The sequence below is a fragment of the Rattus norvegicus genome, chromosome 19, assembly GCF_021556685.1.
Source record: "Rattus norvegicus strain SHRSP/BbbUtx chromosome 19, alternate assembly SHRSP_T2T, whole genome shotgun sequence".
In the NCBI taxonomy this organism is placed as follows: Eukaryota; Metazoa; Chordata; class Mammalia; order Rodentia; family Muridae; genus Rattus; species Rattus norvegicus.
In genome coordinates, this window is record NC_141552.1 from 20,564,283 (window position 1) to 20,590,198 (window position 25,916).

A 25,916-nucleotide genomic window follows, 5' to 3' on the forward strand; every position below is an offset into this window, starting at 1 on the left:
GGCAATTGTCGATTGCTAAGCACATGACTTCATGAGTGTTCCCCTAATACACACGCATGTTGTAACCTACCATGCAGACTATTTCTGGATGTGATATAAAGCACCTGTACATAATGAGACAGGAGAACTTTTGACTGCATATTCAAGCTGGTGTGAAATCTCAGGAAGCTTTAATGGCTAACATTGGTGAATGAGGACAATTTGAGTTAGTGAGACATTTTTTGGGAAAGATTTGAAAGGAAACATTCATTTAGATGCATAGGAATTACTAAGGTTTTTATAATCAAGCCTTAAGGAAAATTTGGCTTTGGAAGCAGGAGATGCTCAGTGGCTCTGCACCAGGAAAGTCTCCTGGAAAGGGCACCTCTGCTTATGCTCAGTACAGGGAGAACATTAGCAGGAGGCAAAGTCTGCTCCCCGTGACATCAGCTGTCCCTTCTTGGACATTCTATTGTCTCCTAGAGAGTTCTGGCATCCTCTGTGATGTCACCTGTGTTGTAGTGACAACCAGTGCCCTAGTTTCTCTCAGTCTGAGTCTGGCGGTTACACCCTAAGACATGTTTTCCCGTCTTCGCAAGCGTTTTGGGAGGGGGAACGTCGATTCTGGAGAGACTAGAGTGAAGGAGTCTGGCCTTTCGTCTCAAAGTAATGATGGACAAAGACAGCACTTCTGGGGAATGTGGAGTAAGTTCTGGGCAGTGTATTTTGAGCTTCCTGCCAGGGTGGCTGCAGGCTTAAGCTGACCTTTCTAGCAATGGGCCACAGCAACTGGAGCATCTGAAAAGGAATTGAATTTCCACGAATATCACAATTCCCTAAAGTCAAGGATTTCAGAATTTTAGTTTCCCCATCCCCACTGGGAGGATATGGTAAGGCCAATGCTATTATACTGTGAACTTCTGGTCTTTACTTTTCAGTTCATTTGCTCTGTTACATTGATATAATAACACCATCAGTGGTCATGGAGGGTCCACCTTTTCTGAGTTTAGACAGGGCAGCAATGTATTTCACTATCATTGCTTCTTTAAATACAGTGGGTATCTGACAGTAGTAACAGGGAGAGATTGTGCTCCAGGCAATAATCTTATGTTCTTAGACCTTCTCCGATTTCTTCTAACTGGCAGGGTCATCGTTTGCTTTATATATTAGAGGTTGTATGTTACAAAAATTTTTCTACAATACCAAAACTATTTGGAACGTGTAGACCAAGATTCAGCCTGTAACCTATTCGCACTTCTGGGGCATTTGGTATTTCACATAGGGACACTGATAAGTCTGTTGAACATATCCTCCCTGGAAATGCGTTTTAAATCCAAAGTTGTTGCTTTAGAGTGTCAGGGTAGGACATCTGAGTGTCTCCAATCACTCAAGTTTTGTGGATGGTGAATTTATCATCTGAGTTCTGAAGCCACAGGGGTGAGGGTCCTGAAACCAAGCTGTACCCTGTTCAGCTGATAATAATCCTGGAGAAGCCATCTCCGTGGTACATGTAAGCACGTGATGTCCAGCATAGGGAACACCTGGCTGCTTACATCTCTTGGTCTCTATAGAGTAGTGCGAGAACTGAGATCCCCTGAGGAGGTCTCTTAAGCATAGACCAATCGCCTAGCAGTGACACTGGGTTCCTGACTTGTTCTCCTGTTTAGGCCTCACTGTGATCTATGTACACTCTATGCATTCTCCCCATGCAGGTTCACTTGTGTTCTTCTACCTACAGACGCTGGGAGAGAAACATCTTCCCATGGCACTGACCTAAGCAAGAATCAGGCCATGAAGGAAAAGGAGAGGCTGATTAAAGAGCTGCAGCTCATTACCGAGGAGAGAAATGACCTGAGAGATCGCCTGAGGTTTCTGACAGAGAGATCCATGAAGAACAGGTATGAATCACACCAAATGCTCTTGTTTCATTCCTGGGTCTGCAAGGTCACCTTTTTCTTATCCTGTTAAGGTTTTGGGTTCTAGAAAGCTGTGCCTCCCTAACCATCCTGTGTTAATCCTCACCTCCCATATAGTGGAGATTCAGAACCTTACCCTTCCTCAGGAGTGAGATTGAAAATGGACTCATCTGCTTCCACTTATTTAAAAGCAGAACTTGTGGTCTGAATGAAGAATTCAGGGATAAAGTCAGGGAGAGTGAGTTCCCAGTGTGCATTTGCAAAGCCCTTGACAGCTGGTGGCTTTGCAAGATTGAAATTGCAGTGAGTTTATGGTGAGTCTCTGTACTTGCTAGGCAGGGGACTGAGTGCTGGAAGATCCAGGCAGCAGCCTGGAGTAATATAGGACCCACCCTGAGTTCATATATTCCTAAATGCCGATGTTCATTGTATTCTATCATTTGGGGCCAGGCCACACTTCAGGCCAAATCCATATTATGAAGACCTGGAGAGAATGGAGGAGGCGGTCATGTCAATTCTGCACAACTTAGAGATGGAGAACACTGAGGTCCATGAGAACAACCATAAGCTGAAGAAGGAGATTACCTTCTCTAGGTAAGTCCTGGTCAGAAAGGCTATCACTTGTGGAATGGCCATTTCTGACTTTCTTTGTTCTGGATTGGACGGTCTTCAGCTCTGGTTCTATCTCTTATGCTATTTACCCATCAGTGTTCCAGGGTCATTAGGACTCAGTTTTCAGTTCCATAAAAGACTGTTACTCATCCCAGAATTGTCTAGGCATCTTCAGAAGGCTCTAGATAGAACAGCACTGATTGAAGTCAGCAGAAGGTTATTAGGCTGACCTGGACCTATGGTGTCACACCAGGTTTTATAAAATTCAGTGCGTGGACCACATGGTTAGCATGACCTTCTCTTGGTTCTACTGACCTCCTTTGAGGGTGTTGGCCCACTACTAATTGATGTTGGCCCCATGCATTGGGCTTTCATGGATAGTTGTAGATCCATGTTCTTTCTCAGAGGTGTGGACACTAATTGGTGTCAGGCCAAGCAAACAATTTATTCTTCCCCGAATTAACTCTTTATGGTTTGTGCAGCAGCCTTATATGTATCAAGATGCATTTTATTAAGTCTTCATGGGTATCTGGGATCTGGTAGAGTTAGTGGGACTTGGGAGTAGGAATGGGAGGAAGGGCCAGCATGATCTTACTATGCATACTGTATTTCCAGAAACCTGCTTAGCCAGCTCCTGATGGAGAACACATGTAGGAAGAAGTTGGTCCCCCTGAAGCAGGAGAGCAAGGAGGTACATCTTGATTGTGCACTGAACCAGAAATATTTGGTTGACTGCAACAAGAAAGATAAAGACCATCAACGGCCAGAACCAGCATTATCAGGTAGGGATGAGCAGATGTGTTAGCTTAACAATATCTGATAAAATTTGCCAATTTGATACATCTTTGCTTCTCTTACCACCTTTCTAATTTACACTCACAACCAGCCAACCACCTCATGTAATGGAATTGTTCATTGCTCTGCCTATGCACAAGTATTCTGGGAAGTTAACCACTTTTCAGAAACTGAATTATTGTGCAAGCATATTTTGCTGCTCTTTTTGAAGCTGCAGTCTAGAAATGGTGACAGATGAATAACATATCTAAAATTGCATATCCATGTGATAGATTGGATCCTATGTAGAGTTTTGAACAATTTCTTGGTTCTTGAACAATTGACACTCTGTGGTCATGTGACCTCTTGTGTAGGAAGCACCTTTGGGATAAGAACCAAGTGCAAATGTCAAATTAGTACTTGTCATTGGCTTTAACCTTGGTGAAATATGGACATCTCCTTTCTTCCTGCAACCCGATGAGGTCTCTTCCCATTGCCCTGTTCTTGGTTTGCACTGGTATAAGTCTGGGTCCCAGATTGGCAGCCCACATTACTGTGAGGCTTGCTGGAGATTTTGCCCTGCCCACAGAGTTAGCAACAATGATATCAGTTAAAAGGTCCATGTCGACTGTCCAATAGAACTGAGGTGGTAGAAGGCAGCATTCTGACAGCTGGCTTGCATTTCCCCACCAAATCAGTGTCTGAAAAACTGCCTTCCTCTCCCAGGTCTCAGAAAGTGCAAGAGAGCTGGAATTGGACACACCCCAGTAAGAGAGCTTCCTGAAGAATACGTTGCTTTCTCAGGAGTCCCTGATGACCAACATCCTGAATGGTAACAACATTTTTTGGATGAGTATTCATCCTCTGCGTTAATTTGTCATTTATTAGAGACCCTAAATTTATATACCACTAAGCCATCCTGACTGATTGAGGTCTTACTCACTTTCTTCTTCAGAAAACAGCACTTGAGAGACAACTTGGGGGACCGCCTTTCATTATTTGTGCTAGAGGAGAAACAGCAATACGTCTGTACTTCTAAATGTTCGTTAAGAATATGCTGTTTAGAAATATTTTTGTTATGATTTTAATTGAAGTTTTCTTTTTGTTGTTTCATATTTATATGTTCTTGTTACTATTTTTACTTTCAAATATTTTTAAATATTTTTATTCATTTTAATCCTGTTTTGTTGTAAAAATGTATTTGTTATGAATAAAAATTGAATTCTATGTCTTGACTCTTAAGACTATCTTTCTTACTCAAGGGTTCTGTCCCTTCCTGTGGACCTAGAACTTACAGCTACAGATGGATATCTGCATGTTCCATGGAGCCTGGGCTAATAAGTGAATTCAAAGTCACCAAGGTGTACCCAGTGTGACAGTGTCTTTTGTGTGGATAATGTGGCTGTGTCTCGGACACACACTTTATGATGTAATCACTGACACACTTTACCCAATTTTTAGGGTCCATGTGGTTCTTCTGAGAGAGCAGCAGATGCTCTACCCTGTGAGTCATCACCACAGCTCCTGCAGGTGGCTTTTGTTATTCCACATGAGGTGCTGTATTAGGTGGACAGGATCACCTCCAATTAAATAGAGAGATCTCAGGAGATGTGTGTTCACAGGGAACTTACTGAGGCGTGCGTGCTCAACGTGTTAGGTTGTCAGGCATCCCTACAGAGCTCTGGTGTTCCCACTGCTCATTGTGTGTCAGGATCATCCTCCAGCATCACTTAGTTTTCATATTAGAGCAGATCTTTCACCTATTATCAGTGATGACCATATGTATTCTGCACATCTGATAAAATACAGAATAGAAACTAGCTTCTTGTAGGCCAGATTGGCATAATCAGTTTTTTGATTGTTAGCAAGAAAATTATTTTAATCTAAGCAGTTTAGGAAGGAACCTCCAGAGCATCCATAGTGAGTGTAGCTTGCAGCTGTGAACACAGGTTTCTTTTGGAGAGAAGGCCTGTGCAAGCCCAACCTAGGTGGGACAGTTCAAGCTACCCTTTTTCCATGGCCAATCTGGGATCGTATTGAGAATGTATTTTTTCCAGGTGACTGATTTCCAATTTGTGGAATTGATCTAACTTGCTGAGAGTGGAGGTGACTCAGAGAGTTAAAGTACAGAAGGACCAATGCAGTATGTCCACAAAAGCTTGCTGTCACCCCAGGGCTTTTAAAAGCTCAGCAGCTAGAGAAGCAATGTAGTATTTGGTTACTCTCATGCTTAGGTCTAGTCATTCATTAAAAGCTGACCATGACACAAAAAGTGTCATCTGTGTCACAATACAAACTAGTTGTAACTAGATTCACCCCACACTATCACATCACCACCATATTTGAGGTTCTCAGTTACTATCTAAGACCCTGGAAGAGGCCTGGGTCTTGCTACACAAACTCATAATTTATGTCTTCATGACACTATGTGCTTTGTTCTGTTGATGCTACCATTGGCATACAACACCTTGGATACTTTGTGCTGACATCTGTGACCTGAGACAATAGTTCATGTCATCCTAACCTGAATAAACTGTCCTTAGAGTACAGTGTAGTGGGAGGGGCCTTCTTTTCCTATGAGGTACCAAAACATTTCCAGTCTTCAGTCAAGTCTGTCAGCCATTGTCCAGTGCCTGTCTTGAGATGTCCACCTTTTCAGCTGAGAGTCTTCATCCAGGCAGCTCTGTAATTCTGTAGAAGATTAATAGGGTTCCAGCCCTATTATTTAATTCACTGTGACTGTACTTGCCGAACATGCTCAAAGCCCTGTGATCCACCCTAGCCCTCTGTGCTTTAGAGAAAGAAAATAAAGAACCACATTGCACTTGAAGTTTCTCCTCCAACAAAAGGAGAGCCTGCATAGGGCCTTTAAGTAACTCTAAGCCCCAGCTTCCCCACAACTCCCTCCATCAATTCCATGATTGGTGTGTTTTCAGTACTACTCACTTTCTTCTGTGTGCAAAGAATGTGCACCATGTCAGTAAAGGGTGTGTGTGTGTGTGTGTGTGTTTGGTCCCTAGTGAAAACTGTCGAGATACATGAAGACTCATGCTACTACTGTCCCATGGTACCTTGCAGGGAACCCTGAAATGGTGTGCTACTTTAATACAGTCTAAACCGGGTGTGCATGGTTTCTGTAAGGTCACCACTACAGAGAGCAGGAAAGCTTCAGTAGTCACATGGATGTGATCAATCAGTGTTAGTCATGCCCTTCCAGCGTGGTAGACTGCAGGTTGTCTGTCCCCATTACTTTGCTCTCTTGTGCCCAAACAATGCCAAGGTCAGGGCCATTGAGCCGTGAGGCAGAGGCTTACCACCCTCAGTTCTGCCTACGACCCCTAAGACTGTCTCTTTCGGGTGTGTGTGTGCTGGACACTCATGGATCCTGAGATCTCCGCAGCTGAGGTGAAACAGTACCGGAGCCATTGCAATGTGGGCACACATTTGGTTGTGGAGCTGGGCCACTCTTTGACATTTGGTGAGTGGAGAGACAACTGTTGGCTGAGCCTTTGGTGAACCGGATGGCCCCTGGCCACATCAGCAGTCAGCAGTATCAAAGCTGAGCAACCAGTGTTTTATGTTCCATTTTGTCATCGCTGGTCAGTGTTCTGATGCCACAGCACATGGCTGGTCTCAATCTCCCCATGTGGCCACAATCCCTAATTGATATTGCCTCCACTTCCCAAGTGCCACTGGGATTTCTGTAGAACCCCTAAGGCAGCAGCAAGCAGGAGCTCCTGGCTATTCCCTCCCTGCTCTCTGCATCTGCATGTCGTTCTGTGTACATATGGCTATGTCCTCATATACTCTTGATGCCATGATACCTTAATAAACACTTGAATCATGCCCTGATGGCCAGTTTTCAACTGCTACCTGACACAATCTATAATCGCCTGGGAAATGAGGGACAGTCTGGATCAGACTGGCCTTTGAGCATGACTATGCGTGACTGTCTTCGTTGCTGTGGGAGATGCCAGGCAGCCTCTTTTCTGATCCTAGAGTCCCTATACCCAGCCACTTGTCCCCTCTACAGCCAGACCCTACTTCTGCTCCTAGGCACTGTCTTGGACTTCCTTCCCTCAGGTGGCTTCTCTCCTTTGGCTGCTACAGAAACCTGTTATGAGGACAGGAACAGGGAGTTAAGAGTTCAAAGCCATCTTCCCTTTGATGTTCTTTCTCAGAGGTCAGTGGGACACTTAAAGAGTTTTGTGTATACATTTTATTAAGCAAGGGACAATCATGCATCAGGCACAGGAAACTAACAGCACATCTACCGGACCTCCTTCAACACCTGGGCATCTCTTCTGGCCTGTGCTTCTGTGTGCTGAAACCTGGGGACCAACTTCCTGTGGGGTTTCCCAGGATGACTGTGCACATTACTACACTGACGTAAATCCTCAAAACTCACAAACAGCAACAGGACTGACCGCCACAGGAACGGTTCTCCATCAACAGATACCACAGACCAGCAAGCAGAAGCATGGGCAGGTGGTGCTGTGGTTCACACACTTCTCTTTCCTCACTAGGGCAGGTGACCCACTGAAGAAAACAAGGAGGCAGCAGGATGGAAGAGGAAAACTACAACCCAGTCCTTGCATTAAACACCCAAGCACATTTAGACTAGAGGAGAGAAGTTTGCCAAGAATGAGGGCCACTTTGGACATCCATCATCAATAGCCCTGGCTGTCTAGGCCAGCATCAGATCCAGCCGTCTCCAGGCAGGTGTCCGCCAGGCCCTCAAGGGCACTAAGAGCATTAACCATGAAAAATAGAGCAAGATCTCTGCCTCTTGCCTGCCTGACAGCCAAGCATGTGTATGCCCTGGCTATGCTCACGCTGGGACCCCTGCTAGATATTAAGATATAGAGACCTGATAGTTGATTAGGACCCTGTTCGAAAAGGAAGATACAGGATATTTCCCTCTGGCATCCATATGTGCATGCATGGTTGTACAAGCTGGTAGAATCTCTCTTTCTCTCTCTCTCTCTCTCTCTCTCTCTCTCTCTCTCTCTCTCTTTCTCTCTCTCAAAGTTTTGAAGCACAGCAGAAGAATCTCTGGAACTCTAAGCCTGAGCAACCTCATCTGTGAGCCACAGCTTCTGTGTGAGAGCTCCTTTGTGTGAGAGGCATAGGGTGACTGAGGAAGGTTGCTGGTGTCCATCCCTGGCCTGCATGTGCATGCATACAGACACATGGACACATGCACACGCTGAGTTCCCCTCATCCAATCCTGAAATCTGAAAACACTGAATTTCAAATCCAGGCGTTTTCCTAACCTACACCTTCCCTCAGGAATTGGAGATGAGGCCTTGCAGGAATCCTCAACCAGTGAGACTGGCCCAGACCTTCTGAGATCCATTCTGCCCCAGGAGAACACAGCAGGTGTTATCAGGACAACACAGAAACTCAAGACTCCAGCCTGATGCAGGGACCGCCTGCTGGGTTAGGAGAAGACTCAGCATCAGGTTCCTGAATGAAAACATCACCTCTGAACACACAGGGTCGATGTGGCTATGCCTTCAAGGCATCTTCAGCAGCAGCTTAAATGGACTAGGGATGACTATGGGAATCTGCCTGCAGGGTGATGTGGGAATCCTTTTGCTAAGGCTTGATCGCTAGATGTTGCCACAGAAACCCTTGAACTCTTCTTGGAGTACAGTCCAGGCAGAGGCTGAACACAAAACATTCTGATTATGAACTGAGTTTAACAGATAATCCGGAACCTGAAGGCCAAAGGTCCAAAGGTCTGCACTGCAGGGGTGAGGCATCACTGCAGGGATGACCACACAGTGCAGGGGTGAGGAGTCACTGCAGGAATGACCACACACTGCAGGGGTGAGGTGTCACTGCACGGATGACCACACACTGCAGGGGTGAGGCATCACTGCAGGGATGACCACACACTGCAGGGGTGAGGTGTCACTGCAGGAATGACCACACACTGCAGGGGTGAGATGTCACTGCAGGGATGACCACACACTGCAGGGGTGAGGAGTCACTGCAGGGATGACCACACACTGCAGGGGTGAGGCGTCACTGCAGGGATGACCACACACTGCAGGGGTGAGGAGTCACTGCAGGGATGACCACACACTGCAGGGGTGAGGTGTCACTGCGCGGATGACCACACACTGCAGGGGTGAGGCATCACTGCAGGGATGACCACACACTGCAGGGGTGAGGCATCACTGCGGGGATGACCACACACTGCAGGGGTGTGGTGTCATTGCGGGGATGACCACACACTGCAGGGGTGAGGTGTCACTACGGGGATGACCACACACTGCAGGGGTGAGGTGTCACTGCGGGGATGACCACACTGCAGGGGTGAGGTGTCCCTGCAGGGATGACCAGGCAGTTGACTGAGCTCCTCAGGGCTCTCCCTGTCCTGAATGTGCTTCCCTTCTAGGTGAGCACTGCAGCTTTCAGGGTGCTGAAGGCCTGTGTGGGCAGCAGTAGAAACTGCTAGCCTTGTTATTCACAGCTGAAACTATCACACAGGGCATTCCAGAAGTGAACACCACCAAAGTGGGGCCTTTCACAGCATTCTGGGTAGGATGGCACAAAGCACCATGACAATTTCGCCTGTGATCCATACCAAATGTCTGCTGTCACTGCCTGTCTCTTAGGAGCCACCTGGATGATTCAGGGGATGGTCCTGAAGAAAAGGCTTGGCAAAATTGAGGTCTCCAAAGCCAGAGGAGCAGTGAGGAGGTGCAGGGGCCGTAGACCATGGAGACTGATATATGCTGATGTTAGACTACCCAGACTCATCCCTGTGTCCAAGTCTGGATGTCACAGAGGCACCTGGCAAAGGTCCCAACAGTGTCCTTCAGGATTCAGCTGTCTCCCTACTTGCCCTCCACCTAACCCACTTCCTGTGGTTCTGGGAGTCAAGGACTTCATCAACTTTTTCGTTTTCTTCTCATATTGCAGGTACTGTGACTCGACCACTCTTCCTCCTGCAGGAGACACATCATTTGTCACAGAACAGGACTGCTGCACCAGGAAGACCCAGAGCATAACCAGGACGCTACAATGAAAACATGACTGGCCCTTCATGCTGAATGACAGGAAAAGCACCCAGCCTTCTCTTTGTTGCAGACTGGATTCCTCAGCCTTCCTGTTATGAACAGGGCACTAGTACCCTTCACAGGATACTTAGTGTTTATAAGACATTTATAGAATTCATCTTGTATATAAGGCCATTGGGCTAGGAGCCAGCATCAAAGCATCAAGTAGGAGGAAATACAGAAACATTCTAGGAAGGGACAGCCAGGGGCCAGTGGGATGGCTCAGTGATTGAGGACCAGAGTTCAGTTTCCAGCACATGGATGTTCACAGTCATCTGTAGAATCAGATCTAGGGGGTCCCATGACCTCCCCAGCTCCCAAGCAGCTACATGTATGCGTCTTAGACACTTCATACTCACCGTGAAACAACCTAAGCCACAAAACATCCCACACCTTCTTGGATGGGCCCATCCCTGGGGGAGTCTTGTGTATTCTGGGCTTCAACTCTAGGAAGGCTTGGCCTTGTTTTATAGGATGTCTTATTCCTTGTATCAGCAGAGAGAGAAAAAAAAAAAGATCCAGTCCTGGAACCCTAGAGGACACTGCCATGATGTCACTGCTGTGCTGGCATAGGCTTAGTGATATCTCCATGATCCATCCGAGTCACCTAGAGCTCAGGGAATGATGGAAAAGTCCATGTGAGATCGCCCAGCGCTTGCAACCATGAGAAAGCTTGGAAAACACAGGGCACATGTGGTGTTTGATCCTGTGACAGTTCAACCCTCTTGAGCCTGCAGCTAAGACAAACAGTTACACTGGCCTGAGTGCACAGGCCAGATCTCAGAACCTGTTTGCCAACCATGGAACACTCTGGATCCCTCCTCACAGCTGGACCTTGATCTGCTACACCTCATCCACCCAAGCTTCTCAAGAAATGAAGCTACCAGGTTAATATAACAACTAACTGAAGGCAGCAAGAGCCTTCAGCCGCCCTGTGGCAGTAAGGTCAGTCCATAGGTCTCCTGTCCCTGCACCCTCAGTACCTGTGAGAGCCATGGCCACCTATTCCCTTCTGAGGTGAGAACAATTATACCCACAACCTTGCTTTCAACAAATCCTGCCTTGGCCACTGGTGGGACCCTCATGAGATGCAGCAATCTGATGCAGGCCTCCTCAGACACTTTGGCTTCCTTTCTGGCTGCTGGAGCTTGGGCCCTCTGGCCTGGCCTAATGTAGGATCAGCAACATCCAACTCTGTTGGACCTCAGCCATCCCACATTGGGGGCCCTGCTTCACTCCTAGGTGCATCCGTTTCCCACATCTCTCTAGTCTCTCCCTCATCCCTAATTCCCCTCGCCTCTTAGGCCCAGCCCTTCAGTCTCTGATGGAGACTGTCCTGGAAGGACAGGAGCCACTCCCCTGAGATACTCTCCCACCCCATGCTGCTGGACTCATCTCTACAGGAACAGCCTGCTGCTCCCCTGCCCCTGCAACCCACTTCCTAGCTCTGCTTCACACAAACACTCTAAGATCTCTACACTGGATTCCTGTTCTATTTTGCTCCCTCTCTGTCCTCCAGAAGTTCTGCTGCTCTCTCTCACCACAGCAGGACCCACCAAGACACTGCTCCTGACCCCAGCAGCCACCAGCAGCCCAGGTCATGGGGCTACTAACAGCTTTGGCCCAGGACTCAGGGCTCCTTCCTTCTTCAGTATCGAGTCCAGGCTGAGACCATCTGGCCTGCTGCTGGGTCCTTGAAACCCTCAGTCTCACAGCCTCTGGGCACTCTGAGCCCTAGTCCTTATGGCTAACAAGTAGCTGCCCAGTCAAGCAACATGGGCCTCACTGGCTTCCTGGTGTGCCATGATGCTTTCCCTGCATGGCCGGGGATGACTGCATGCTAGGATTATGTCTGGAACTAGACCTGCAGGTAACACCTGATGGGTTGCCCAGGCTGTCCTCCTACTCCTGTTCTCAGGAGATTCTCCTGACTAAGCCTCCCAAGTGCTGGGATGAGAAGTATGTGCCACCATGCAAGCTAGGGGTCTTCAGGTGTGATGAAAGACTGGGATCTGTGGCCCTGGTTACTTCCAAGAGTGGGGACACCAGTGTTCTGAGCATTCTGTCATCTGGGACTTATATTCCATGTACTTCACACGAACACTGTGAGACTTCTGCACTGGTTACCTGTTCTCTTTGAAACCTGTCTTCAGGTATCTGACAGTGGGAGTCTCCATGAAGTTTTTGTCACCCTGAGGATGTGGCTATATTAATAAGCTCAGGCAGCATGCAAACACAGCAGAGGTTACAAACAAGACTACCAGGCTGGGGCCACTTAGTGATAGAGTGCTCCTTTGGCATGGTGAGGGCCCAAGTTCTCTTGCAACCAACATCTGCTGGGGATGTAGCTCAGTGATTAGGCACTTGCCTAGCGTATGTGAGGTCCTGGGCTCCATCCCTAGGACTAAACCCTCATCCCCTACCCTGAACTCACCAGGTCCAGGCATCACTGTCAATCCTGAGGGCGTGAGTTTGATCCTTAGGCCCTCTCTGATACAAAAAGAGAAAAAAACTCCCTTGATTTGTGTTTGACCCCCACATGTGTCATGCCCGCCCCACTTCGAGTGTACAATTAAGGAAAGCATGAGTAAGTGGTTGAGAGGCACACACTGCCCTTGCAGGAGACCCCAGTTTGCTTCTCAGCACAAACTGCATGTGACTCAGCAGGTCTCAGGGTGGAACTGGATATGTGACCCTGTGCTATAGCACTGTCCAGAGTGGTAAATGCAGCTTCTGAAGAGGAATGCAGGCCTGGCCTCCAGACCTCCACCTTCAAGTCCTGTCTGGAGAGCCTGATGCCCTGGCAAAAGAGACTCCTTCTCTCCAGAGGAGCACTGCACTCAAATGACACCTCAGTGATGAAAACTATCTGTCCCCAAAGGCATGCCACTGAGCAGAGATAGCCTCAGTCATGCACCTCTGCCCACACCCAGTTCCTCATGTCAATAACTCAACCTTTCATGAACTAGATGGTAATGCTTGAGGTAGGATGATCAGTAGTTTACTGGCCAGTCTGGGCTCTATGAGATGCTCTCCCTGAAATCAGAGTCAGCAAGAAATTCAGCATGAAAGCTCTTTGTAAAGAAGCTCAATGACCCAGTTCAGAGCCTGGGACCCCGCACAGTAGGATAAAGTGACTCCCATGGCTTTTCCTCCACCTTCAACACTCATGCTTTGGCATGCACACCCCTACAAGGAGATCAATACACATGGAATAAAAAATTAAACAGAAACATTAATGAAGACAATGCCGATAATGTTTTAAAGGATCCTGGGAACCCTCACTTAGCACTTTCCTTTCCTTTGTCTTGGGAACAGCACCTGCACCAGAGACTGGAGACTTCCTGCAAAAGAGAGAGGAGAGATGCACTGTTCATTCAGCTGGAGAGCTGTGCAAAGACCAGAGCCACCCTCCTTTTTCTGACAGTGGGAGGTGGGCCCAAGTGTGGGCTGCTCCTACTAGAGGCACCACAAGAAGAGGACCCCGTTCCTCAAACCTTCCTGGAAGTCAGAGAACTGGCTATGGATGTCCCTCAGTCCTCAGAGGACTCTCTTTCAGCGATGGCTCAGAGCCTGTTAGGACAGAGAGGGACCAGAGCTTCCCCCCAAAGCAAGATCCCTGTCTTATCTGACAGGTATGAGGGCTTAGGGATGGGACAGAGGATGTGACAAGGTTACATGTAGCACAGGGCTAGGTTAGTAAGGCAATCAAAGAGGAAAGAATCCTGGAACATTCCTCATCTGTTCTTTGTGCTCTGTTCGTAGGGATGAGGGGCAGTGTGGGGTAGAGGACTAGGACACAGCACAGCCTTCTCTGCACATGGTTAGCTATCTAGGCTGCCTGGTCACTGTGACCAGCAAATTTTCAACTGTGCCATTCTACTACCAAGGCTGACACAACTGGTACACCATGTAGCAATAGGACTTTACTGACTTAGCGACATTTGGAATCACACAATGATCATGTGTCACAGAAGAGTTTTTTTTTTTTTTTTTAAGAAAAGGATTTTAAAAAACTATTTATTTTGTCCATCTGAGTACGCTGTCCCTGTTTTCAGACACAACAGTAAAGGGTAGTATATGAGAGTAGAAATGGTTATGAGACACAATGTGTGGTTGCTGGGGATTGAACTCAGATCCTCTGGAAGAGCAGTCAGTGGTCTTAACCACTGAGCCATCCCTCCAGCCCCAGTATACTGTATTTTCAATGTTGTTTGTTTTTATTTCCTTTTTCACGTATGTCTGTATGGCGTTTCTGTGAGTACAGGTGTGTGTGTGCCTGTGTAAAGGTCAGAGACAAACTGAGCACAGGTCCTCACCTACCTCTCATCCATGGCTGTGATTGCTAGGCTAGCCCTTCCCCCTAATCCTAGAGACTGTCCACTTTAGGTTCATATTTCCCAGTAGGAAGGGCAGGATGACAGACACTACTGCATCCAGGTTTACGTGGCTTCTAGGGACCTAAACTGTTGTTGGGCTTGTTCAGCATGAAAATAAATCCCATTTCACAGCCCTGGCTGGGCCAGGCAGCGCACAGGTCTTTGCTGCTCTTGCAGAAGACTTGGGTTCAGTCTCCAGCACCAAGGTCAGGTGGCTCACAACCAACTGAGACTCCAGGTCCAGGTACTTCCAACCTCTTTCTGGATAAACCTACATGGCAAAAGCAGGGCTGGGAGCTGGAGGTTTCTGGTGTTGGCTTCTCCCTGCTGCAGGGGGCAAATCATGGGCATGTGAAACATATAACCCTGTAATTCTACAAAGTGCAGAAGCTCCTGATGTCCCTCATGGTGCCCTAGAGCCTGTCCACCACTCATGGAGGCTTCGGGAACATGGCTTTTTCCTGACCTGTGTGCACTGTGCATCCTCACTCTCTACCCCCTGCTTTTCGGGGTTGGAAGTCTCAGGTGTAGGAGGCGCCTACCATAGGCCTCTTCTCTCAGCATTTCAGCATTTTACCCACTTGACCTTCACCAAGCATCCTTTGCTCTACACAGTTACCTCAGCCTGTGACCCTCATCCTCCAGACTCTTGTGAAGCAAACACCCATGGATGTGCAGCTCTCATAGTTAGCCAGGCTAAAGGGGAAGGCAGCAAATCCTTCATGAACTCTACAGCTCCTAAGGCCTAGGAAAATGTCTATACCGGGGCTAAACTCATGCTGACCTGTAAGACTACATTTTTCCTTTAAACAGAAGGATGTGTGGTGGTGTGGCACAGGCCTTTGATCCTAACACTTGGGAGGCAGAGGCAGACAGATTTCTGAATTCCAGGCCATCTTCCTCTACAGAGCTAATTCCAGGTCAGCTACACAAAAAACAACACTGTCTCCAAGAGTAAATCAAAAAGAGAAAGAAAGAAAGAAAGAAAGAAAGAAAGAAAGAAAGAAAGAAAGAAAGATAGAAAGAAAGGAAGGAAGGAAGGATTCATATTTTGTATACAATGAGATGCCTGCCTGTCTATACCTGAACCACCATGTTAACTATAACTCTTGTCACATCTGTATTAATTCAAATACTGAAGGCCAAATGGTTAAATCTTAATGACTATACAATTGGGGGGTGGTGCTGAAGAGATGGTTGGTTTAGTGGCTAAGAGCAGAAGACCAAGGTTCAGTTCCCAGTGGCCACATGGTGGCTCCTATTAACCTGTAATTGCAATTCTAGGGAATCAGTCTGGACTTCACGGGCACCACACATACCACATGGTGCACAAGCATTTATTAGGTGAAGCACTCAGGCCCATAAAAATAAGTAAATAAAATATATGGTTAACAGACACTGTGATTCAGGAAGTTCTTAGTGACTTTGGTTATCATTTCTCTCTCCCAGAGACCTGTCTTCCTCATGCTCAGCCTCCCTGGCTTCTAGGACATTTCCTAGCTCTGTGGAGCATGAAGTACTCAACACCATAAGCCAAGCATTGCAAAGCCATCTGCACCTTCACTGCTACACCTTCTCCATGGCTGTGTCTAAAGGGAGAGACTTGGAATCACACAGATGCAAGGACAAACCTGTTGGGCTATATGAGCCCAGCCACCCAATAGTCAGATCTACTCCTGTCCTTGGCTATGGCATGAGGCTCTTAAGACAAATTAATCTGAAGGATCTCAACAGCTATGCTGTTAGACCTCTCATTGCTCTGCCCGACCTACAAGCTCCTTTACTGGCTCAAATTCACACCCGAACTCCTCTCCTGCCTCAGCCACCATCAGCTCTTCTACTCCTCTCCACCTGTGCTCTGAATAATCCACACTAAGGTGGACATTAACCTCTTGTGGACCTCCAGACGTATGCTTGTGATTACTCTTCATTGGCTGTTTTGTATAGCTAGGCAGGTTCTTCTACTCTCATGCAGAACACTGCTCACACATTTTGGAACTTACAACACCCTCTTGATTGAGAATCCTGACTAATGACTGACTGAACCTTCCATGCCTGAAGTCACCCTCTGTCTCCCAGTCCAAGATGAGAATCCCCACCCTAACCCCATAGTGTCCAGTTTCCTCTCAGAAGCTAGACTCTGCACTGCCCATTACCTTTTGGTTCTCTGCCTCTAATTCTGTTAAATAGTTCCTCTCTTCTTTAAAACAAATTCATTTTGTTGTTTATTTTTTGAGACAGGGTTTCTCTGTTTGGCCCTGGCTATTCTGACAGGCTCTCTGTAGATCAGACTTGTCAGGAAGCCAGATATCTGCCTGCCTCGGCCTCTTAAGCACTGGGATTACTGGATTGTGCCAGCATGTTTAATTAAAAATTAATTAGTGGCAGTGCATGTTGGCACATGCCTTTAATTCCATCCCTTGGGAGGTAGAGGCATTGTGAGTTCCAGGACAGCCAGGGCTATAAATTAACACCTTGTCTCAAAGAAAACAAGCCAAAAATGAAACAAAAATGTTGCAATATGGTCTTAGGAATGTAACTAAGTCTGTTCTTGAACTCTGAATCCTCCCACTTTCACTCAGGTGCTAATCAGCAGGCTTCTGTCTTGACTTTCACTGAGCACTCAGGGCTGCCAGGACTGTTACCTCTCCCAGTGTAACTCCTGACTCTGTCATCCCCATCATCACAAAACTCCTGCTAAGAATTAAGGAAACCTGAATTCTAAGGAACAGTCGGAGCTCCAGTATTTCCAAAGCTCACTCTAATACAGATGGATCCTATGCTGCAGTAAAATGGTCACAGCTGGAGGTCTTAATTCCAGGACTTGGGACAGAGGGGTTGGAGGATTTTGAATTCAAGGTTATTTTTCTGTTACATTGTTGCTCAAAGTGAGTTGGGCTGCTACAAGATACCCTGTCTCAAAACTATACCAAACACACCTAAAATGAAACAGAGGAGTTTGAGTGGGCACAGATGGGAAAGCTCGGCACTTTATGGCTAAGCCACCTGCTGCCAGCACCAAAGTCCATGCACAGCCCCAATTCTGAGCTGTGTCTGGGACCCCACTTAGGAGCACGCACCAAAGTAGCTCAGATCCAGGGCTTTTGGTCTAGGAGGAATACAGGCAGTCACATTTGGATGCCAGTTCACCAGCTCAACTGCCTGTCAGCCCAGGATCTGGTCTTAGTCATGGCTTGGCATCCCTAAATTCCTCCCAGCTGTGCTCTGAACTCACCCTGTGCCCCGTTCTGATGAATCTGCCATTCTCCATGGGAGTAGCCTCAAGAAGTCCCTCACATCTGAAGCACCACTCTGAGTGCACTAAATACTGCAGGGGAGGGGCGTGGCCAGCAGAGCACCCACCCCTTTCAGCTGTAGAACATTTAGCTCTAGAGTGAGCACTGCTGTGCATTGTGGAATTTAAGCAGAATCCCAGGCTTGGCCTGGGAAGAGCCGTTGACACCCACACTTTCGGGGGTGACATTGTCTCCTGAGGATAGAGTCAGGTCAGGAGCAGCAACTGATGTTCACGAGAGACAAACTTTCTTCACCACCTGCCCATGCTGCCATCTGGGCTTTTTGGGTGACATGAGTGCTGAGCCCCCCAGGTAGATGGGTTTTCAGGGGTCAGGTTGTCATTGTCACCAAAGGTATCCACAAGGATAAGTCATACTGTACTTAGATCCCTTCTCACGGGTCACAGAGGTCGTGCTGGGTCCTAAATGTGGACCCAGGTTTCTGTGCACTTTTGAGGAGACTGGTCAGGGCGCAGGCTTCAGGACATTTTGTTTGAATTATTTTGGGGGATTTTATTTTTACTGTTGGGGACAAACCTAGGGCTGCCATGTGCTGGGAAAAGGCTTTGCCACAGCTGTAGATCATCCCTAATTATAAACTCCTAAATTCTCCCAATCCTGGAACTTTCTAGGTCCCTCACATGATGCAACCTTTGGGGGATTCCTCACATAGAATTATGGGGTGGATTGCATCCCAAAGAGAGACAGTGGGAAATGTTCCCCAGTGTCTCTCTGTGGCTGTGGTGATGAGAGTGCTGACCAGTGGATGGCAGGGCCCATGTGAAACCCTTTTGGTTTCCACTTTTGTGGAATCTTCACCATGCCTTTTTTTTTTTTTTCTTGAAACACAGGTTGCCCTGGAACTTACAGTCTTCCATCACCCTGACTCAGTTTCCCATGACTGGGATCACTGGCTTAAATTACTATGCACATCTTTCTTTTTTTGTATTTATAAATATTCTAAAACCCAGAAGGATCTAGCATTTAAAATTTTGCGGTCCAAGGCATTTCCAACAGGGGATTCTTGACCTAGGAGTATCCAGACCAGTTTTTATTGTGTGGGTACTTCATTCCCATAACAGCTTATGCTTGACAAAGAGTTCCAAGGTGTGATGTCACTGGGCATCAGGCGGTGTCCCAAATAGCAGCACTGACTCAGGTTGTAATTTAGGCTGGAGAAACTTACTAGGACCCTGGTAATCCTAGCACCCTGGGGCCTCACATGTCCTTAGTCTGATCTAGCGATGAATCAACTGCTCTTGAGGGTGGATTGGAATTCTAGTCACTGTGAGGCAGGAGCATTAGGACCCTATGGCCACTCTGGGCTCCATAGGAAGACCCTGTTTCAATAGTAAAAGGGGTCACCTGGGAGTTCTTACTGTCTTCCCTGAGGCCTTCCTGCTGGAGTTAGAATAGCTGTCTCACCAAGTTGAAGTAGAGGGCAGAATGTTGGTGCCTTCTATAATGAGGACTAGTGACAGATAGTCTATGGAAATTCTACAAAGTTCTACAGGTGTTTATGTCATGTGCATGGGAATTGCTGGCTTCCCTGTGTCCTTTGCCTTTAATTTGCAGTCCATGGGGCACCTGGGAATGTCCCAAAACCAGGCTGCACACAGGGCTTGTCCCATGATTCTCACTTGCACCCAGTGCCTGCCTGATTGTCATAAGTCTGACAGAGCCACTTTATGCTCTCCTGACATCTCCGGAGAACAGTATGTGGGACCCTACTATCCCCACACTGCCCATCACTGTCTACAATGTCCCTATATGGCACTGAGATGATCTAAGCTGCTTCCGGCCTATGTGCTGCATCAGAATCTGACCATTCCTAATTTCCTCCTCTCACACCCACACTAGAAGCCCTGTACCCACACTAGCCCCAGCTGGCCTGTTGCCTAGTGACATCTCATGGACTCTGCCCCAATCCCCTGCCCTGCCCCAATGCCCTGCCCCAATGCCCTGCCCTGCCCTGCCCTCACTCAGCTGACATTGTGGACATCTCAAGACAGTCACTGGACAATGGCTGACACACTTGTCGGAAGACTGGAAATGTTTCTCGATCTTGGAGAGGAAAGAAGGACCCTCCCACTACACTGTCCGCTAAGGAAGTTTATTCAGGTGAGGGATGACAGGGACTGTTTTGTCTCATGTCACACATGTCAGTAGAAAATATCCTAGGTATTGGATGCCGCCGTTAGCATTAACAGAACAAAGCCCATAGTGTAGGGAAGGATAATAAATTATGAGTCGGATTAGAAAACCCCAAGCCTCTTCCAGGTTCTAGGAGAGCAAAAAAAAAAAAAAATACCACGAAATATGGCATTAATGTGATAGTTTGGTTAAATCTAGTTACTAGTTTCTATTGTGATACCTATTGTCAGTGCCTGCGCCGACAGTGTGTGAATATCGGGTGTAGGTTTGTGGGGTTGTAAGAAAACAGGTACACGGGTCACCCCTTTTTAGCGAGTGCCACCAAGGCTTTACTGAGATCTCCTTATATACCAGAGGCAAAAGCCGTGGAAAAACAACAAGGCAGGTGAAAATCCCCAACCAGGAAAATAGGACAAGTCTGTGAGGTGAAAGTTCCAGCCCAATCAGGGGCATAAACAGCTTCTTAAAAACAAGAAGCAGGAAAGCTCAGTGGGGAGGAAGGGTGCCATCATAAATCCCAGCCCCAAATCAAGGGCTAAGAGCAGCTGTCAAAGGTGTAAACAATTTCTTGCTATAGCAGGCTGAAAGGCTCAGCGAGGGGGGAGGGAAACACCAAGGTAGGGCCCAACAGGAGCCTTCACTGGTGGCTCTAATGTTTCACTTTCCTATGCCAACTGGCCTCCACACTGTTTCTAGCACCATAATGATTTCAAGTCTTCCTCCTAAGGAATTTTGTGGCAACCGTTGAATGCTAAGCACAAGGCTTCATGGGTGTTCCCCTAACACACACCCATGTTGCAACCTTCCATGCAGGCTATTTCTTGATGTGATTTCAAGCACCTGTTCATAATAAGACAGGAGAACATTTTGACTGCATATTCAAACTGGTATTATTTCTCAGGAATTTTTAATGGCTAATATTGGTGAAGGAGGATAATTTGAGTTAGGATGAGACATTTTTGGACAGGATTTGGAAGGAAACATTCATTTAGATGCATAGGAATTACTAATGTTTTTATAATCAAGCCTTGAGGAAAATTTGGCTTTGGAAGCAGGAGGTGCTCAGTGGCTCTGCCCCGGGAAAGTCTCCTGGAAAGGGCACCTCTGCTTATGCTCAGTACAGGGAGAACATTAGCAGGGAGGCAAAGTCAGCTCCCCATGACATCAGCTGTCCCTTCTTGGACATTCTATTGTCTCCTAGAGAGTTCTTGGCGTCCTCTGCTATGTCACCAATGTTGTAGTGACAACCAGTGCCCTAGTTTGTCTCAGCCCGAGTCTGGCAGATACATCCTAAGACATGTTTTCCAGTCTTAGAAGTGTTTTGGGAGGGGGGATGTCGATTGTGGAGAGACTAGGGTGAAGGAGTCTGGCCTTTCGTCTCAAAGAAATGATGGACAAAGAAAGTGGTTCTGGGGAATGTGGAGTAAGTTCTGGGCAGTGTCTTTTGAGCTTTCTGTGGAGGCGAGGGGGAGGGATGGTGGGGGTCCTGCAAGCTTAAGCTGACCTTTCTAGCAATTGGCCACAACAACTGGAACATCTGCAAAGGAATTGAATTTCCATGAATATCACATTTCCTGAAGGTCATGGATTTCAGAACATTGATTTTCCCATCCCCATAGAAAGGATATGGTAAGGCCAATGCTACTATTCTGTGAACTTCTGGCCTTTACTTTTAAAGTTGATTGGTGGCTTGTTTTTTGTTTGTTTATTTATTTATTTAGTGGGTAATATTATTTATTGCCAAAGTCAAACATCTGGGTTACATCCTGGGACCCACATGACAGAAGGAGAGAAATGGCTCCTGAAAGTTGTTTGGTCATGTACTGCACACACACACACACTCACACACACACACAGACACTCACACTCATACACACACAAACTTTTACACAATAGTAATTTTTCTTAGAGTCTGATATAATTGGTTCTAATACAAAGACAGCCTGAGTGTAGTTACTATATAATTAAATAGTACTCATGCTCTCAGGCAAAGAGTTTAAAGTTTATAGGTACCTAATAAACTCGCATTGGGACATATAAAGAACATTTAAATGTTCAGCAGAAATACAAAGAACAACTAATTTAATTTGTTAAAAGTGAAAGCTTATACAATTCTGAAGGTTTTTATGCTGGTTTTATTATACATGTAATTATGAAAAGAAAACATACATACTTGATCAATGAAATGAGGAAGATTGATTTAATAAACAGAATAATGGATGGTACTTCAAAATTTCCATGATTACATATTAACTATTTAATTCCCTCCACAATAGCAAGAAACGGACATTATTATTTATGCGACATTACAGATACATAAACCGAGAAAATATTGTTTGGCCTGATTTTCTGAGCTTCCTTAAAGATATAGTTAATTGACAGAGCTGTGCTTTAAAATTAGGGTCCATATTCTTCTGTTTTAAATGTGTGACACTTTTCTCTTTTTTTCTCCATCTTTATTAAATGGGTATTTCTTATTTACATTTCAATTGTTATTACCTTTCTGGGTTTCCAGGCAAACATCCCCCTAACCCCTCCCCCTCCCCTTCTCTATAGGTGTTCCCCTCCCCATCCTCCCCCCATTACCACCCTCCCCCCAACAAGCCCCTTCACTGGGGGTTTAGTCTTGGCAGGACCAAGGGCTTCCCTTTTATTTCTAGTGGGTGCTGCTCTCCCTGCTCCGTGGGAAGTGGATGGGGGGAAGGCCCGGGCCTGGGGTGAGTTGGAACTGGGGTAGAAAGGCATAGGGCCTCCTAGGTGAGAATGCCAAACCACCACTGCTGCTGCAGCCACCATGGAGAAGCCCTTGTTCCTGCTGCAGGGAGGAGAGTCTGGTGCCCACAAGATGGCTGAAGGGGAGCTGAGAGTGGACAGCTTCATCACTGGCCTGCTGGAGGTATGAGGATATCGTCCGGGAAAAATTGTGCAGATGACTGAAGCAGAAGTCCGAGGGCTGTGTATCATGTCTCGTGAAATCTTTCTTAGCCAGCCAACAGCTGTGAACACAGGTTTCTTTTGGAGAGCAGGCCTGTGCAGGCCCAGAACCTAGGTGGGACAGTTCAAGCTACCCTTTTTCCATGGCCAATCTCAGATCATATTCAGAAAGTATTTCTTGGGCTAAAGAGATGGCTTAGTGGTTAAGAGCACTGACAGCTCTTCCAGAGGTCCTGAGTTCAAATCCCAGCAACCACATGGTGGCTCACAACCATCTGTAATGAGATATGATGCCCTCTTATGGTGTGTCTGAAGACAGTCACGGTGTACTTGTATATGATAAATAAATAAATAAATAAATCTTTAAAAAAAAGAGTGTTTCTTCCAGGTGATGGATTTTCAATTTATGGAATTGAACTAACTTACTGATGGTGGAAGTGACACAGAGAGTTAAAGTACAGAAGGAATAATCCAGAATGTCCACCAACAGTTGCTGTCACACCAGGACTTTTAAAAGCGCAGCTGCTAGGGAAGCAATGTAGTCTTTGGTTATTCTCAAGCTTAGGTCTTCTAGTCATTATAAGCTGACCATGACACAAAAAGAGTCATCTATATCAAAATAGAGAATAGTAACTAGATTCACAACACACTATCACATCACTACTGTATTTGAGGTTCTCAGTTACTATCTAAGAACCTGGAAGAGGCCTGGGTCTTGCTACACATACTCATAATTTATGTCCCCATTGTCAGCTGAGATTCTTCATGCAGCCTGGGGTCAAGGAGGTCATCCCACAAAGCACAAAACACCCATCTCAGATAAACATGTATGGTTTATTGAATCCAAAACATCCATGAATTTCAGGACACAATTAAATGTTGAAACCTAAGGATAATAGATATAGAAGAGAATTAAGATTTCTAGTTCATAGATCCAGTAAACACCTTCAACAAACCATAGCAGCAAACTTCCATAAGGTAAAGAAAGAAAAGGCCATAAAGGTACAACAAGCCTACAGAACATCAAAATAATTGTACGAGAAAAATTCCTCCATTCACATAATAATTAAAACGCTAAATGCGCAGATCAAGAAAGAACATTAAAAGGGGTAAGGTATAAATATCTAGTAACAAATGAATTCAGACGTCTCTGAATTACACCAGACTTCTCAACAGAGATTCTAAAAGTCAGAAAATCTTGGGCAGATGTAATGCAGACACAGGCTCCTATATCCAGCATGATCCTCAATCACCATAAAAGGAGGAACCAGGATATTTCATGACAAAACCAAATTTAAACAATTATTTTCTCTAAGAAAGCACAACAGAGGCTAATAGGAGGAAAACTCCAAGACAATAAACTAAACTATACCCAAGAAAAACCAAGAAATTAATCTTCTCTCAATAATTTAAAAAAAGAGAAGCACACAAACATAATTTCACCTATAACCAGAAAAAGAAGAGAATGCAGCAATCATTGGCTTTAATATCTGACTAGATCCTCTTTCCCTAATCCCCAAGCTCCCAGGGGCCAAACTGCCAGCCAAAGTGTATGCAAGGATGCTCTATGGTTCAAAGTGAGGCCTGTAGCCCCACCAAATGCAGACCCTAGAGGTGTGAGGTGGGGATGGATATGTGTGGGTGCAGGAGCACTGTCACATAGGCAAAGCTGAGCAGAAATGGGATGTAAGGTTTGATGAGGGGAGTGTGGAAAGCAGGACAACAGTTGAAATGTAAATAAATAAAATAACCGATTAATAAAAAGTAGCCAAAAATATAATAACAAGTAAAAAGGTAAATGAAAATTAAACCAAAGCAAACAAACAAACAAACAAAACCCCTGTAGTGTATTGGCCTAATGCTGCTGGTATTTTAATGCTAATTGTAGAACTCAAGACTGGTTAACCCCAAATAACTGACCCCTTTCCCAGTTAACTGTGATTATAAAGAAGCCAACAGCCAACAGCTGCACAGCAGAGAGATGGGGGAGGGGAGCTTTGAGGGCTTTGCTAGAGAGGATCATGAGGAGGGAAGAAGGAGGAAGAAGCTCCCAGAGAATAAAGGAAGAAAGTGTGTGATGGAGAGGAGAGAGGAAGAGGACAGCAGCCATGGTTAAGGGAGAGGAGAGCCTGATCCTGAGGGCTGTCCAAGGGGAACAAAGAGCAGCCAAGATGCTACACAGTCAGTAGGAGTTAGCGTTATTGTTTGGAAAGTAGATCTGGTACCATGGAGGGCAGGCAGCTGCCCAGCTACTGTGCTGACTAATGCACACTAAAAATAAATTTAACACAATATGAGTAACCAGTAAGACAGCTCTGTAGAGGATCCTAAAAGGAATACTTTAGTTTGAAGGGAAGGACAAAATACCAGAGAACACAGGGGATAAATTAATAAAACTAGGAAAGTTAATCAAAGAAGACTGTGAAAACCACAAAAATTAACAAAATGACAAAATTTAATCCATAGGTTTAAATAATAATTATATATCACTAAACTCAATATCTAGGGTGGTGGGGCATGAATTCTGCCATGGTCTGAACTCAGAAAGGTGGGGTTGGGAGAAACATGTCTGGTTAAATAGTCCACCCACCTTGTGTCAATGTGATTTAATCTAAGGACAAAGAAGTGGAGCATCTCTCATGGCTTTCTTCTAACCCCTTGAAAGGATCACTGGGGTGTGGCCTCAGTACTTCATACTTCTTGCTGGGTCAGCGAAACTCAGGGAAGCTTGAGATTGTCATAGCACAGTATTAGGCTAGATATACTGAGTAGATGATACTAAGTTGTTCAGATGGTGAT

The 25,916-nt window shown here is 46.1% G+C and overlaps 2 protein-coding genes across 2 annotated transcripts in view; both read left to right on the forward strand.

Moving 5' to 3' along the window:
* LOC147999051 (uncharacterized) overlaps positions 1-25,916 on the forward strand; it is a 143,793-nt gene that overhangs the window by 103,001 nt on the left and 14,876 nt on the right. The window lies entirely within an intron of this gene.
* Positions 528-4,508, forward strand: LOC147999056 (uncharacterized). The gene is made up of 5 exons (XM_087595611.1): positions 528-684; positions 1,718-1,877; positions 2,346-2,489; positions 3,123-3,289; positions 4,008-4,508. Exons 1-5 carry the CDS (start codon positions 558-560, stop codon positions 4,115-4,117), a joined length of 708 nt encoding a protein of 235 aa, XP_087451737.1. The 5' UTR covers positions 528-557; the 3' UTR covers positions 4,118-4,508.